Source organism: Ochlerotatus camptorhynchus, unplaced genomic scaffold (assembly GCF_037179485.1).
Source record: "Ochlerotatus camptorhynchus isolate MF236.1 unplaced genomic scaffold, CSIRO-AGI_Acam_v1.1 ptg000503l, whole genome shotgun sequence".
Taxonomy (NCBI): domain Eukaryota; kingdom Metazoa; phylum Arthropoda; class Insecta; order Diptera; family Culicidae; genus Ochlerotatus; species Ochlerotatus camptorhynchus.
Genome location: NW_027040988.1, coordinates 4,270,247 through 4,287,513, shown reverse-complemented (window position 1 = coordinate 4,287,513; position 17,267 = coordinate 4,270,247). Strand labels below are relative to the sequence as shown.

The 17,267-nt window shown below is 40.2% G+C and overlaps 1 protein-coding gene across 1 annotated transcript; it reads left to right on the top strand.

Annotated features, from left to right (window-relative positions):
• The first annotated feature begins 388 nt into the window (after positions 1 to 388).
• Positions 389 to 3,460, top strand: ZnT49B (Zinc transporter 49B). The gene is made up of 7 exons (XM_065235622.1): positions 389 to 499; positions 597 to 1,522; positions 1,580 to 1,706; positions 1,764 to 2,170; positions 2,228 to 2,556; positions 2,619 to 2,807; positions 2,867 to 3,460. The coding sequence occupies exons 2-7, from the start codon at positions 730 to 732 to the stop codon at positions 2,909 to 2,911; spliced, it is 1,890 nt and encodes a 629-aa protein (XP_065091694.1). The 5' UTR covers positions 389 to 499; positions 597 to 729; the 3' UTR covers positions 2,912 to 3,460.
• The last annotated feature ends 13,807 nt before the right edge of the window (positions 3,461 to 17,267 follow it).

Sequence of the window (17,267 nt, the reverse complement as noted above, 5' to 3'; positions counted from 1 at the left end):
AACCATTAATGGACCTTACTGACTACCATAACCATAACCATTAATGTTCTCAAACCATAAGTAAAAACGTTCTAATATAGTTCTCTTTCCGATAATGTAACTTATGAAATGTAATGATATATGAAACTTTATCACACAAACGTTCATGTAAAGTTCCATAACCATTTCAGTTGAAGTTTAGCAGGGATTATAAACAATTTATAACCATTATCGGTAAGGTCATGTGATGGTTCGCGTTTATGCGGGATACCGTGTGCTCATCATGTGCATCATTCGAAGTATGGCAGACGTTTTCCTTCAGTGTGGCTGGCTGACCGGCATCGGTTTTTAGCAACACATCGACCGAAGAGAAACGTCAATCAGTGAAGAAAGTGGGGAGCAAAACGAAAAGCCAAAAATCAACGCACAAGACTTCGTAATTTGTCAGTGTTTTTACTGGAAAATTTTCCAAATTCCGTCGAAATATTATCGATTCCCGAGTTCAAACATGGAGTAACCGGTAAGTGCGTTGTTGGCAGCCGTTTTCGCAGTGATGAACTATGAAATCCTGATGTGACTGGGTTTTTTTATGCTTCATTTGCCATTGACACTTTCAGCTTTCTCCGATACAAAATTTCCCCGTGGAAGAATATAAATAAACCCTTGTGTTCCGGTCGTTTGTTTGCGCAAGCGGAGGCGATTCAGATCGAACAGTTTCGCTAGGCCGGCAGCTTGAAAGTTCTCACTGCGATGATCTTCCGCGTGGTGGATGCGGCCAAGGTGATCGGAACCCGTCAGAATCTCTTACCGTATTTGGCGCTCTGCCAGCATCGGGGGAATCAGGTTCTTGCACTGCGGAAACTATCGGTGCTATGTAATTCTAGGATTTCGAATACGTTTGTAGTTAATGTAAGGAAACATGATAAGAAGCTACCCAGTATTCCGAGGCTATCGTTTAGCTCGCAATCGACGCCACCGAAAAAGGATAAGAAGGATGGGACTGATGGAAAGCAAGCCACCCAGGAGAACACCCTGGAGATTAACACCAAAAATGGAAAGTTGCTGGTGACGACCACGACGGCGGATTCCAAGCTGCAGGGGGTGATAATTGAAAATCCCCAAGCAGTCAATCTTTTTCAGGGTAGCGTTGATCCTGCGGGATCCAAAGAGATGCTTCAACAAAGCACATCAGAACTCAGTGAGGAAGAGAAACGTCGAAAGACCGAAGCTGATTTGAAGAAGCAGCTTGCCGAAAAGAACAGGCAGCTGGCGAAAAAGCGTATTCAGGTGGATTTCTCGCGGTCGTCGCTGGAGAGGAACTTCATCACTCCGGTACGGGCGATGTCGGATTTTCTGCTGAAGCCGTCGGACTTGGAAGGATTGCCAAAGACCAAACGAAGATCCCCGTACGAACAGGAACCACCCATCACGGTGTACTGGCGGAAGGACGTAGACGCGAAGGCCATCGAGTTGTGGGGCTCGCGGGAGAATCTGCTGAAGGAGTGTCTCAAGAGAGAAATCGAGAAAAAGCGACACCAACAAAGTGAGGATTTGGTTGGATCGGAATGATGCTTTATTGGTTAATCGATTTGTTTTGTAGATATTTTCACGGTTAAACGAAGGTTGCGTGACTACCGGAGGGAAATTGGAAGTCGGACGAATGTTGTGGACTCGGAACCGGGACTGTTTGGTTCGTCTGGAAAGGTGGTGCTGACGGCTATTGCGATGTAAGTTTTGAATTTCATGTAGTTGTTTATTTCTGTAATGACCTTGAAACGTTTCAGCAACGCCACCAACTGTATATTCAAATTTGGCGCCTGGTTGTATACCGGTTCGCACAGTATGTTTGCCGAAACGATTCATTCGCTGGCGGACACCATCAATCAGTTGATTCTGGCCTATGGAATTCACAAGAGTACGCAGATTGCTGATTCCGATCATCCATACGGCTACACCAATATGAAATACGTATCGTCGCTAATCTCCGGAGTGGGAATTTTTTGCGTCGGAACAGGGCTTTCGTTCTACCACGGCATAATGGGTCTGGTGGATCCGCATCCCTTGGATGACTTCTTCTGGGCGTTCTTCATTCTCGGAGGGTCGTTGGTCTCCGAAGGAGCTACTCTATTGGTGGCCATCAATAGCTGCCGGACCGGAGCAAAAGCACTGGGAATGAGCTTTAAAGATTATGGTATAGGGCTTTCTTTGACTATTGCGTGTAGATTATGAAGGGTATTTTGTTTTGTAGTTGTCCGTGGGCAGGATCCTTGCGTCAATGTAGTCTTAGCGGAGGATGCCGCGGCAGTGTTGAGCGTAGCCCTGGCTGCCACCTGCATGGGCCTGTCCACCTACACCGGTTCACCGATTCCGGACGCCGTGGGCTCGTTGCTAGTCGGTTGCATGCTCGGCGGAGTGGCATCCTTCATCATCTACACCAACGTTGCTGCTCTAGTGGGACGATCCATTCGGCAGGAGAATCTTGACAGGATAAATGCTGAACTGGAGAGCGATATTATGATCAGAGCCATTCACGATGTCAAAGGAATCGATATGGGAAACTCGCTGGTGCGATATAAGGTAGGCTGAATCTGAATCTGAAGCTTCAATTACTTAAAAATTCCTGGTCCCAACAATTCAAGGCTGAAATGGATTTTGATGGACGTGAACTGACGCGGGTCTATCTGGACAAGCAGGACCTGAACATGCTGCTGGAAGAAGTCAAAACGTTCCAGACGATCGACGAATTGGAGGCGTTCCTACTGAAGCACGGCGAGAACATTGTCGATTTGATGGGTGGCGAAATCGATCGGATCGAGATGAAGCTGAGGGTAAGCTTCTTTGTCTGTAAAGCAACGCTGCCGTTTAAACCCCGTTGTTTTTTTTTCAGAAAAAATTCCCTGAAATTCGACACTGTGATCTGGAGATCCTATAAGCCTCCCGCTCATCTTCTACGTTACCAGGCGGTCTCGGTTTAAAGTGAGTGTGTGGCAAAAACTCGAAAAAAAATCTAACGATTCGCAAGTCTGACATACACACATGGGAGTTTGTTTTATCTTTATATTTTTTTACGTTTTAAGCAGAAGCAGTAATTCCAAATTTAAAATGAAATCAATACAAATCTATTTAACACTCCAGCACTAACTAATAAACTACTGAAACTAACTGAAACTTGGTGATAAACTACGATGGCGCTGTTTAGAGTGACGCTTTTTAGTAGGTACTTACACAACGGACATCTGCAGAACTTTGAGGACCTTACTTGATGCCGATCCAAAGAAGAATAAGAAAACAACTAACTGCAGAAACCAATGATAAGAGGTACAGATTGTGACTAGGTACCGTTACACTGGATGTTCAAACATTTTCGCTGTTGTTAAAACAAAATAGCAAAAAAGTATCAAAATATGGAAATTACAACTCAACAAGATTAGTGAGACAATACCTAGCTATTTTGCAGTAATAAATAATTCAATGCAATCAATCATTCAGCTGTGGTGCGCTTAATTGAGGAAAGAAATCATGGAGGAAAAATTTCCGATCGAAGCTTGTGTGAAAGTTGAACGAGTATCAGGGAAGTCGCAAGTCAGATAATAATCATATTTTCAAAACTAAGTTTCAAACTGACTGCTGAGTGCTGGAAAACTCAGATGGTTAAGGTCAATGACATTTATATAAGGTCTGGGCCAACAGGCAAGCTTGCTGGTGTTAGAAGCAAAAATGTTGTAAACATTGCTTAACATCTGCGAACAGATAGATATACAGTAGGTATGCAAAAAAAGTTTATCCACCCCCCTACAAACTTACATTTTTTTTTGTTTTTCTGGTGATATCAGTTTAATTTTATGAGTGACCGAATTGATCATTTTAGATGGCCAAGTTTTGAACCCACCACAGCATACTTTTGGCGCTACTGTATATGGACGATAAAATGATAAATACTGTGGTAGCCACAGCACAGTTCTGTCAAAACCTTTGCTTTTTCATTGATCCATTGACAGAGCTATCGTGAAGAAGGCGGAGCTGGACAGGGGACTATCAGCTCCGAAAATTGCGAAACAGATTTAAAGCGAGTTTTCCATTCAACTGACATCACAATCCGTACGAAATCGTCTTCATAAGAAAAGTCTTAAGGGCAGAGTAGCTTTTAAGAAGCCATGGTTGACCGCAAAAAAAATTAAAAAAAAAAGTTTGAAGTGGGCCCAGGACCACATTTTATGGACCAGTGATGACTGGAATACGGTGATCTGGTCAGACGAGACGAAAGTAATGCTATTTGGGTCACCATTGATACCATCAGACCATACCATCAGATACCATTTTGGTCCATGAAATGTGGTCCTGGGCCCACTTCAATCTTTTTTTTTAAATTCTTTTGCGGATAATCATGGCTTCTTAAGAGCTACTCTGCCCTGAAGACTTTTCTTATGAAGACGATTTCGTACGGATTGTGATGGCAGTTGAATGGAAAACTCGCTTTCAATATGTTTCGCAATTTTCGGAGCTGATAGTCCCCGGTCCAGCTCCGCCTTCTTCACGATAGCTCTGTCAATTCGGTCAGTTGTCTTTGAAGGACGCCCCGATCGCTTAGCTGGTGAGATAGAACCACGCTTTTTGTACAATATCGGAAATATCACGGTAGCTTTTGCCAGTTTTGTGATGTTCAATAATCCAATTTCGGATACTGATCGAAATTTGGTCGTTTTTGGGCATTTTGCAACAAATAACTTCCAATTTTGAATACGAAACTAAAATTTTGAGCACGAAAACTTCAAGAGCACTAAATGACAGATAGACACAATGTTTACATTCGATAAAGTTGCAGAATACACACTAAAACTCTGTAAAACACACCAAAGTCATAGTATACGTTTGGGGGTGGATAAACTTTTTTTGCGTATTTTTTTACAATTTGTAAGAAACGGCTAGCTCACCGGTACTCTTATCTGTCTCTAGGGCGGCTCATCCACTTATTCGGAGGACTCACAACCAGGCATGGAAAATCATTTGCATTCATTTCATACATTCATTTACATTCATTTGCCTTTAACTTTTTTCATCAACTGCATTTCGCAAAATGATGTATGGAATTTTTGTAGGTTTTGTTATTAGCTACAACTTTTGCTCATAACTCAAATCTGTATCTCTTATGCATCACGAACTACAGCGGGCAGAACTTGTTACTGTTTTTCAGTGAATGTAAAATACATTCACTGAAAAACAGTAGTGGCTTCTGTTTGCTCTGGTTCGTCATGCATAAGAGATACGGATTTTAGTTGTTAACAAAAGTTGTAGTTAATAATAAAACCTATAACTATACAGCTTATACATCATTTTGCGAAATGCTGTTTAAGAAAAAAAGTTAGAGGCAAATGAATGTAAATGAATGCACGAAATGAATGCAAATGATTTTCCATGCCTGCTCACAACCCAACACTAAAGCGTAGTGGACAACACAGCTTCCTAAGTCGACATGCATGGGCTCGTGTAGTTTCAAAAGAATAACATACAAAATAGATATCATTTTCTTAAATTTTATTGAGGGACATATCACATAAAGGGGATGGTACCGGTGCGGCCGATCTGCAACGTTGGGGCCCTTGGTTACATGCGGAGAGATAGGAAGGAGGGTTCTGTTTCATACCTGTTGCCCTGCAGGGGCTTGGAAGGAAGAGTAGAGCTGTTCGAGGTTAGGTGCTGTCCACGAAAATCGATCGCAGGATCCTCGGATGTTGGCTGCAGCTCTACCTTAGCCCGCAGACGGATGGGAAACTCATCGGCATCAGTAACAATAAGCGGGGGCGAACCCTCCGGACCATAAATTGACCTTACCTAAAATGGTTAAAATTGTTTATAATCCCTGCTAAACTTTAACTGAAATGGTTATGGAACTTTACATGAACCTTTAATGATAAAGTTTCAACCTTATGTATAATGGTTTTTTGGAACTGGACCTTACAAATAATGGGTTGTTAAGAACCATTACCGTTCCAAATTCTTGTTTTCTCCATACATTTTCGAAAAGAGAACTATATTAGGACCTTTTAACTTATGGTTTGAGAACTTTAATGGTAATGGTTATGGTAGTCAGTAAGGTCCACGAATGGTTTTGTAACATCGATCAACTTTATGTGGAATATATCGCGAATTGGTTGCCTGTAATTTACTGATTACCAATTCACGATATATTCCACGTAAAGTTGAGCGATAATACAAAACCATTAATGGACCTTACTGACTACCATAACCATTACCATTAATGTTCTCAAATCATAAGTAAAAACGTTCTTATATAGTTCTCTTTCTGAAAATGTATGGAGAAAACAAGAATTTGGAATGGTAATGGTTCTTAACAACCCATTATTTGTAAGGTCCAGTTCCAAAAAACCATAATACATAAGGTTGAAACTTTATCATTAAACGTTCATGTAAAGTTCCATAACCATTTCAGTTAAAGTTTAGCAGGGATTATAAACCATTTTTAACCATTTTAGGTAAGGTCAATTTATGGTTCGCGTTTATGAGGGTGTACTTCTGCCTCAGAAACGTCCGTTTCACCAAACCGAACGCGTGTGGCACAACGATAGTAAGGGGGTCTCGTTGGCCACTGGCTAGCCCGTCTCGTACGTCGGAGATCAGGATGATGGAAGGGTCTTCGTCGTGTCGTTGTACCGTTCTCCTGCACTTCTCACGCGGCCGGGATGTGGTTCTCTGTCCTCAAAAATCCTTGGGACACTTGATCTTGGCCGGCGGAGCCGGAGGCGTGTCGTAGTCACGTGTTCACCCAACCTACGACGCGGGGATGCTTCTGTTCTGTCCCGCCGGATGCTCTAAACTTGACTGGCGTGGCTGGGAACGGGTTCAATGTTCCGGAATACGTGGGGTAGCCGCATTGTCTGACCCGGAACCACGAGGATACTCAGAAGTCGTCCGTTCGTTCAAAAACTTGAAACAGCTGGCACCTGCCGGTAAAACGCGGCTACCACGCAGCGGGTAAAAAGTGGCAACTGCTGGCCTTGTAACACGGCTGGTTCGGTAACAGGAGAAACTCGCTGATCGTGTTCTTCACCGAGGTCACAAACGCGGCGGAATACACTCGCGGTCGGTCTCAAAGACCTTTAATTTTCCGCACTCGGAGAGAAAAATACTCGATATTTTACACAGTTCTTGACGTCTTAATTGGTCGGGCATCCAAAATCCACTGGTCTCTCTCTTTCCTTCCTCCTCTTTCCTTTCTCATTATCCATTATCTCGATCTCGATGCGGCGAAATCGCTTTTCGCCCGAAGCGGTGGATTAGCGATTATCCATATCCTCTCAAATTCGGCAATGATGAGGTAGAGATGCCAACAGTCCAGGCGTTAGTAAATTTTAATAGGGTTGTAAAATTTAGTTGCGGAGCTTTGCCGTCTTCTTTGTTATTTACATAAGTGAATGATGGAACAAACTAAGAACACGTACTTTATATTCGTGTGTTTGTTTCATCGTTTTATTTTCTTTTGGTTGTTATATGTTGTCCTACATGCAAAGGTTCACAAATGTTTTTATTTTTGGTGCTGGTTGACTATTTGTAAGGATATTTATTTAGGTTTTAGTTCAGTTTGTGTTAAGTGTCCTTTCACCATTTTTTGTATAGCCATGGGCGCCCTACAAATAGTTATTTTTTTTATAATTTAGTGCCTCCTCGATTGTCACGCAAAGCCATCGAATTCACTCTAACTCGAGGAGATGCCAAATCCCATGATGGAAAAACCACTAATTTACAAAGCATTTCATTATTTTGTTTCCATTAATTCATCGTGATACTTTTATTGTTGTTTTAAATAATCCAATAATAATATTAAAACGAGCCATGAACAAAGCGTAACGAATGTAATCAAATAGTCTATATATAAGATGAATAAAAAACCAAGAAGAATATTAACATGCATGTGGACTTCGTAACTGGAATGACATGTTACCAGAGCAATTGGTAACAAATTTTTCATAATTTATCACATGAAATCTCAAAAAAAGATATATACGCCGTATTTTCAATGGCAATGTGATAAATAAACATAAATTGATAAATCGTGGAGGAACACTCATAAAATTAAACTGATTTTCACCAGAAAAACAAAAAAAAAATGTAAGTTTGTTAGGGGGTGGATAAACTTTTTTGGCATACTGTACGTCACTGCCGACATACTGAGAACAGATAAAAGTACGTCACTGCCAACAGCTGTTTCGTGATAAACATTGCAATATAATACGAACACCACTAACCATTTGCACATTTCACTAACACCAATAAGCCCTTTGGCCCAGACCTTATATAAACGTCATTGGGTTAAGGTATCATGCGGCTGTGTTCTTTTATTGAATTTGTATGGAGATGCACTGGAATGACACAACACTCAGCATGAGATATTCACGATTTAAAATTTTGACACCCCTCAAATCGCGATTGAGGCCTTATTAACGGAGAATATTGGGATACCCTTGATTATAGGTTTTGACCTCCGAAAATCGCAATTAACGGGAAGTTTGCATTTGCATTCGCATTGAGCAAGTGGCACTAATTCGTAGGTGGTTCAATTCCTAGAGCATTGTTTGGCACTTCCGACAATTACCATATTTGACCGAGATGTGGGATTGATCTCGACCTCTTACGTGGAAGTAGCACAATCTCCAACAAACGAGAACAGTCCTGGCCAAGTACTTTCAACTGCTGGGGATGGGAAGGACTGTTAGTTGGACGCTTACTTAAGAGAGATGCAGAGAACTCTACAACCACTCAAAAGTGTCGCAGAAGTTTGGAGGTTTGCTAAGGCTCAAATGTCAATCATTCAAGCGATTACTTGTATTTGTTTTCCACTTTAATACTAAAGGAGTTAACAAGGTTAACCCCGATCACCCAACACTCAAGACGCCAGCGACCATCATCGATAGCCGGTAGCAACGACATCAACAAACCAACGACGTACACCTGACGACTCAGCACGAGACGGCAACGACCGTTGTCACCATCGATATCAGTTAACAACAACGCCAATGACCTGACGACGCAGCACTATCCCGAACCTCGGACCCGGACGACGACTCAGCAGCAGCGGTCTAGATCGGAATTGCTGTGTAAGATCTTTAGGGCATTTACGATAGGTTGAATGTAAGCTTTTATTTACTGATTAAATCATTCTGTGTTTAACTTCCAGTGTAGTTCGTACTTAGTATCTTTTTTAAAAACTTCGAAAGTCCGAATGAGAAATTAACTTAGGTATTATCGAGAATTTAATAAATCGTGACTAACTAATACATATCTTTTAAAATGTTGATGTCAGTGTTCACTCGGCTGTCGACAAAAGCAGGCCACTCTCGATGTGTGCGACGCGATCGTCTGTTTGCTCAGCAGCAACCATTGTGTGGTCCTCCTCATTGTTCTTCATCAGCAGCTCTTTCGGTCAATGCGTCGTCGACTTTGGAAAGCAACCGTTTAGTGATGAGTGTGTGAGTGCTGACCACGTTTTGCGTCCATTGCTGCAATAAAAGCGCGCTGACCTCCGTTGCACAGTCTAGTCTAGTCTAGTCTAGTCTACACATACACAGCCAATACTTGAAAGAATCCTGGAAAATGATACATCTATCATTTTTCTTGTCATTATTAATGCCTGCTGCACATCAAGGATGTGAAACAAACAGTAAAGCGGCCAGGCCTACTGTGTAGCGTTTGGTTAATTTTTGTGGAAGTGAATGTTTACCATGTCTACTTAATAAGTATAGACAGTGGTTAACATTTAATCCACAGGTAATCAAAGAGCGGGGACATACCGTACCAACCGCTCCGTATGCAGGATTTGAAAATAGGCTATATAAAACGTTGGGAGTGACAGAGCTAAGAAAGTTAATGTACACTCCTTGGTTGTCCGATCTCCTGGGATGGAACACAGGTATTTACCCCTTGTGTTCGAGCGTACAGTCCTCCCTCCGTACAAGCGTGGACGGCACCGCCAACCCACTGCCATCCCTCAATCGATCCAGCCGACCTCAGTCGAAGGACAACAGAGAGCGGTGTGCAGACGTAACCTATACGGAGGGAATGCTGTATTCGCCTAGGTTATAGCGCCCTTGCTCGCTACCATTTTCTTCTAGCGGTTGGGACCTGAGCACTAACTCTTGTCCTAGCCCTATATGGCATATGGTTATAGCGCCATTACTCGCTTTCTGAAAAGAGAAGAAGGGAAGGGAAGGAGAGGAAAAGGACTTGGGAAAAGGAAATGCGGAATTCCTTTCCTCATTAGTATTTGTATCGTCAACTTTTATGAAAACTATATAAATCATTTTTCCTTGGTCAGAGGTATTATTACGACATTTGAATAAGATTGTCTTATCATTTGTTATTCAAAATTTAATGTTATAATGATCAACATAGCTTTGGATTATCCAATATAAATCGGTAACACTGTCCTGCAACCGATGATTTTTCTAATCCAAAAACTAAAAGTTACGAAAAAGCACTGATGTCTTCATTAAGTTCCACTTTCACGCGACGTTCAATGGTTAAACAAGTAAACAAGTTATTAAAATGAAATCACGTTCCCGAAAGCAGTCAACAATGTATCTTAAACCGGATCAAGCGTGCGCCCTATTTTTCTAAACATTCCGACGCGTTCCGCCCAATATCTATCAATTACGTTTTTCTACAATAGTAGCTTGGGATAAATCCTAATTCGACCGACACGTGTTTGTTGAAAAATTATATTCTGCCTAATATCAGTAGTCAGTAGTCATTAGGAAACCTGTCACTATATTACCACATATGTATCCTTCTTTTATGAATTTGTTTTACGAACATGATCTAACACAACCTTTTTCTATGACAAAACTATATTCTGATAAAATTGGATCATTGCCTAGACCAACTATTGAAACTAAAGAACAAAACAATTGGCCACGTGTCTGGAATAATATTAACTTAAAGAACCTGAACTCAAATGAAAAATCTATTCTTTATTTACTTTATAATAGGAAAATTGATCACAGAGCTCATTTGTATCGCATAGGTATTGCTGACAACCCTAATTGCTTATCATGCGGATTCCTCGAAGATCTTGAGCATATATTTTGTAAACGTTTTTCGGTCAATCAGTCATGGAACTATTTTATTAGACATTTACTAAACAGATTTGATCCTCGTTTAATGCGCTTCTTAACCTTTTCCAGTTTGATAGCTCCAACCTTAGAAGAGTTTAGCAGGGATGACAAAATTATGATTCTACGAAAATTTGTTCAGTTTAGTCAATATATTTTGGAAACAAAACGACATATGATCTCCTTGCCTAGCTTCAAATTCTTCTTAGAAATAAATGCCTGTAATTAGTTTAGAATAGCTTAGCTTGCAAGACATGTTTATATGTTAGGAAGACAGAATAAATATTTTATAAAAAAAAACAGACTAATTTTGACACATTTGACTAATGCAATTTTTCATTCGTTCATTTATTGTATGTACTGTATGTATCTACAATCACACTCCTGTCTGGCAGTGGTCTAGCAGTGGTATTATGTATAAAATCTACCTGTAACCATTTTTTTATGACTGCAAAAAGTTTGAACTCTGGAGTTCGATGGTGATAGCTTTACCGTTTACCCATTAGCCCATTTCAAGATCGCATGCTTCCGAAGATGTTGCTTACAATAAGTCCCGCTCCGGTACAGTATCGATGCTGATAATGTACTGAAACATTCTAAAAAACAGTAGCACAAAATTTGATTGACGCGTATTTAATGATTTAAAAAAAAAATGTTTACGATAGAATTTCCCCAAAAATTAAGGAACGAGCTCACCAAATTAGTATCCAGAAAAGAACGGCACGGCTTAACAGGGTTTAACCAATGGGAATCTTTTCTTTCCATGCTGATTTCACGGTCTAAATCACTAACACTGGCACAACACGGTTACTGAATACGTAAAAACTGAACTGGACTATACATTTGGAAATAATTCAAACGAAAATTCTTCCGGATGGCGTAGCGCCACCAGCCAAAACGCTGACAGAAGATTATCGCAAAAAATCCCGACAATAGAAAACAAACACGTTTAATCGCGGCCAAGGCACACTTCCCGCTGACCTCCGTTGCACAGTGGCTGAAAAGTCCATTTTGACGCTCTTAATTAATAGCACCATGGAGAGTGGATTTAGAGTAATAATGTATTGAGCAAAGTTGATGATGCTAACTTCAAATAACAGACTGTAGTGGTTATTTTTATACGATAGATGGAGTAGATGAAAGCATAGAGTTGATAGTTCCGTTGAAGATAGACATAGTTGAAGATGCTAATTTCAAATAACAGACTGTAGTGGTTATTTTTATACGATAGATGGAGTAGATGAAAGCATAGAGTTGATAGTTCCGTTAGATTACGGCAGTGTGAAGATTGCATATAGATATTAGAATAGCGAGCTAGAACAACTTTTAAGGAAGGTACAAATCGGTTTTTTCATCTCTCTTTACCAAACTCCCCCTTTGGAGAGGGATGGTGAGGGGTGTCCCCCCCCCCCGCCACCACTGGCAAAAAGAGATGAAAACCGACCCGCTCAAGTACCAACTGTGTGTTTGAAACAGTTCTACCGATTTTTTACCGCACTTCAGTTGTTATTTGAAGGAAGGCATCCAGTCGTAGGTTTGGAAATTGCAACTATTGTTTACCCCTACCACGATATGTGCTCCTGTCATCGTCGACTTGACGACCTCGAGGGGACATGGGTGGGGTAGGTGCTGCTACTGTACCTTTCGACCATTGAAATTAGCATCTTCAACTATGTAAATCGTTGACTTCACGTAGAAGTAATACTAAAAACATATAGTCAAAGTACATAACTCTGGATGGGAGCATACCATCAATTACTGTCAATGGTCGAAAGGTACAGTAGCAGCACCTACCCCACCCGTGTCCCCTCGAGATCGTCAAGTCGACGATGACAGGAGCACATATCGTGGTAGCGGTAAACAATAGTTGCAATTTCCAAACCTACGACTGGATGCCTTCCATCAAATAACAACTGAAGTGCGGTAAAAATCGGTAGAACTGTTTCAAACACACAGTTGGTACTTGAGCGGGTCGGTTTTCATCTCTTTTTGCCAGTGGTGGCGGGGGGGGGGGGGGGGGGTCACCCCTCACCATCCCTCTCCAAAGGGGGAGTTTGGTAAAGAGAGATGAAAAAACCGATTTGTACCTTCCATAAAAGTTGTCCTAGCTCGCTGTTCTAACATCTATATGCAATCTTCACACTGCCGTACTCTAACGGAACTATCAACTCTATGCTTTCATCTACTCCATCTATCGTATAAAAATTACCACTACAGTCTGTTATTTGAAATTAGCATCTTCAACTATGTAAATCGTTGACTTCACGTAGAAGTAATACTAAAAACATATAGTCAGAGTATGACATGCTTAATCTTTTGAAGGCATGGGTTTTGTGATTAATCCCCCTAAAAGTGAAATTGAAACTTTATTTTTTCACAATGTCGAGATAAATGGTTGATGTCTTGAGCAAAGTTGTAGCAAAAATGGTTACATACAACTTTACTCAAGACATAAACAACCGGTAATCGCAAGTCAGTTCCATCTGCATTTTAATCAATTTTCAGTTAGCATCATTATTCAGTTTATCTTTCTATGTTTTTTGAGATGTGCTATTGAAAAAAGGTGGTTTGTCCAAGAAAAATGAAAAACAATACCAAGTCAAATTGTCCCACACCGAAAAGTAACCGCAAGTCAGTCCCATTAGAAAAAAAATATGTTAGAAATGTTAGACACCACATCGCATCATGAGATTTGTCTCAAGACAGATTTTGTCCACTTCTCCTAGGGTATCTGGAACATGTTCTGATGTAGCCAATATAGTTCTTACGATACTCAGTTTGACCGCCAATGGATGGCTTTGAAGTCTCATGTGATTTGATGTATCGCTTGATGGATTTTGATTTCAAAAGGATTTACCACTTCCCCGGGGATACCCGGAACATGTCCGGGTTTGGCCAACATGGTGCTGGTCACTGATCACTGATGACTCTTATTGATCTTATTTTTGAATTCTCATGTGAATTATGTGAATAATCAATTGATTTATCGCATGCCCAGCCCAGCAAAGTCACTTTCAATCGAAAATCGTCACGAGAACGACGAAGGTGTCAACCATCACTTTCAATTGAAAGTCATTCTGTCTTCTCATCGAGCAGATCCCCTTCAACATCAATAGAACCACTTTCGATCAGTTTTCATGCTGTTTGTTTTGGCTTGACTCGTGTTCATTTCGTCTTTCATTGTCAAACGAACTTGCTTTCGCATTGAAGCAAAGCTGTTCGATCCAAATTTGCGCAGTTTTTCTGACTTTTGTTGATTGCTCACTCGGTTCATTTAAGCGCAAGCGCATAGATCTGTGCACGTACAGTATGCAAAAAAAGTTTATCCACCCCCTACCAATTTACAATTTATTTTTGTTTTTCTGGTGAAAATCAGTTTAATTTTATGAGTGTTCCTCCATGATTTATCAATTTATGTTTATTTATCACATTGCCATTGAAAATACGGCGTTTATATCTTTTCTTGAGATTTCATGTGATAAATTATGAAAAATGGTGAAAAATTACGCAAAAAAAGTTTATCCACCCCTAAACGGATACTTTGATTTAAGTGTGTTTTACAGAGTTTTAGTGTGTATTCTGCAACTTTATCGAATGTTAACATTGTGCCTATCTGTCATTTAGTGCTCTTGAAGTTTTCGTGCACGGTAATTCTAGAATACTCCTTTTATGACTATGTTTTACACATTTTTGAGAAAACGGTTTATACGTCAAAAAATGTTTAGATTTTAGTTACAAACGAAGAGTACTTTTTATGCATTTCCGAGTATGTCAACGACGAACAAAAATGTGTAAAAAGTATTCCCGCTGAGAAAAGAAAATTTACGCCACGCTCGACGCCGTGACATGCCGCCATTTTCCAAACAGCGTTCATTAGAAAAGCAGTGTTTTAATTCAGTTCCCGGATTATTTTTGTAAAAGTGTCAGCGGAAAATGGAGGAACTGTCAAAAACTTTAGAACAGGACGTATTCACGACACTGGCAGGTAATTAAAGCATTTACTTTTATGGTCAAGCAAATTTTAACCAAATAAAAAAGGTCTCCCCTGCCCTGTGGCCGGATGCAATTTACGCATATCAGGTTGTGTGCAACAATTGAGAACACACATTAAAAAATACCACAAGATGAAGACCAGCTCAAAGAACGCAGTTCCTTTTCGGTGTGGCGATTGTGGTACTATTTTTACGTGCTTCAAACGGCTCAAAGATCACATAGTGAACCACCATCAGCCCCTCACACCGCCAAAATTGGAGTTCACTAATCCTCCGGAAGCGATGGAAACGGAAACTGAAGACGTAGTGGTTTCCCTGCCTAAGGAAGGAATAACGAATCCTCATTATTTTACGGAATCCATTTCACGAGAAGGGCTGATGGGAATCGCTTCAGCTTTCATCACTGCAGTTCGATCTGATGTTTCACTTACTGAAACCAAAATCAAGTTATTTATGGAACATTCCATTAATATGTTGAGCATCTATCAGCGTTTTGTTTTCAGTCTCTTAAAGAAATTTCTAAGTGCTAAAAATCTCGCTGTAGACGATAATGTAGTTCAATTAATTAATGCAATGGCGATTCCAGATTTGTACTCAGATGTTAAGAATCGTGATAGTAATGTAAGTTTTCTTTCTGGAACTGCTCAATGTAGCGTTCCGGAACCTGAAGAAATTCTGCTAGGATCTCGGAAGATTGTTAAAACCACTTCATATCAACGATATACCGACAAGAGGGCCAAGAAAACAGTCCGATCTGTCAAGAAGACAAGTACAGTGAAAGATACCATGCATTATATTTCGGTGAAGGATACTATTTCCCTTATAATGCAAAATTCAGATGCTAGAAGTATGGTTACGAGTGAACAAAAAGCAGACAGCAACGTGCTCAATAGTTTTAAGGATGGTTCTCTATTCGAAGCCAATGATTTTCTCAAAAAATATCCATTTGCTATTCGCATATCTTTGCATGTTGATGATATTGAAACCTGCAACCCCCTCGGTTCACGGAAACGGAAACAAAAACTTACTATTTTTTCATTTAAAATTCATATGTATGCCTAATGGTTAAGACTAAACTGGTTAAAAAGTACGGGATCGAAAAAATTGTCGAACCACTGATAAAAGATTTTATGTCCTTGCAATCCAACCAAGGTGTACAAGTGAAGGTAAACGGTCAAAATTATACTTTGCGAGCTACTTTGATTCATATTCTGGGTGATACTGCCGCCATCCATGAGCTACTGCATCTAATGCCTCCCCAATCAAAAATGTTCTGTAGAGCTTGCTACATAGCCCGACAAGACCTCCACAACGGACAATTTGGAAACGAACATACGCCAAGAACTCGTGAAAGTTATCAGCTTGATCTGGCCGCTATTAAAAATGGTTCGACTACTCCAGCAATATGTGGAATCATTCGAGAAAATGTCTTCAGTTCATTGAAATATTTTCATATTTCAGAGAACATTTCTTTCGATCCCATGCACGATGTGCTGGAAGGTATAGTGCCTCTGGTCCTCAAGCAAATATACAATTTTTTTGTCAATGTTTCGAAATCCGTATCTGAACATGAGCTGAATGCGAGAATAATTAACTTCGATTATGGTATTGCGGAGAGTAGGGATAAACCATGTGGTAACTTTTCTGCTAAGAGCTTGAAAAAGTCTGGACATGCATTATCTCAATCTGCCTCGCAAACCTGGCTTTTACTCCGTGCGACCCCTTTCCTTTTCACTGACCTTTTAACCAAAAATGAAAAATTCATGAGTATTATACGCGACATCCTAAAAATTACATTCTATTCGTTCTCAAACTCACTGTCAAGAGAAATGATCGAAGATTTCAGAAGTGCTATATGTAATTTTCATTCTAGTTTTAAGCAATGCTTTCCTTCAATCAGACCAACTAACAAAGTTCACCACATCGCTCACTATCCTAAAATCGTGGAAAATAATGGTCCGATAGGTAAGATGAACTGTCTTCAGTTTGAGGCTAACTTTAAGATATCAAAAGCGCAATCAAAAACTTGTAGAAATTTCAAAAACATCACATTAAGTTTGACGAGCAGAATTAATCTTAAGCAAATCAATTCAATTTTACATCATAATTACGAAACTGATAAAGTTACTGTTGTGTCTGCAGTGATCGTGAAGAAGACCTTTTTTGATTTTTA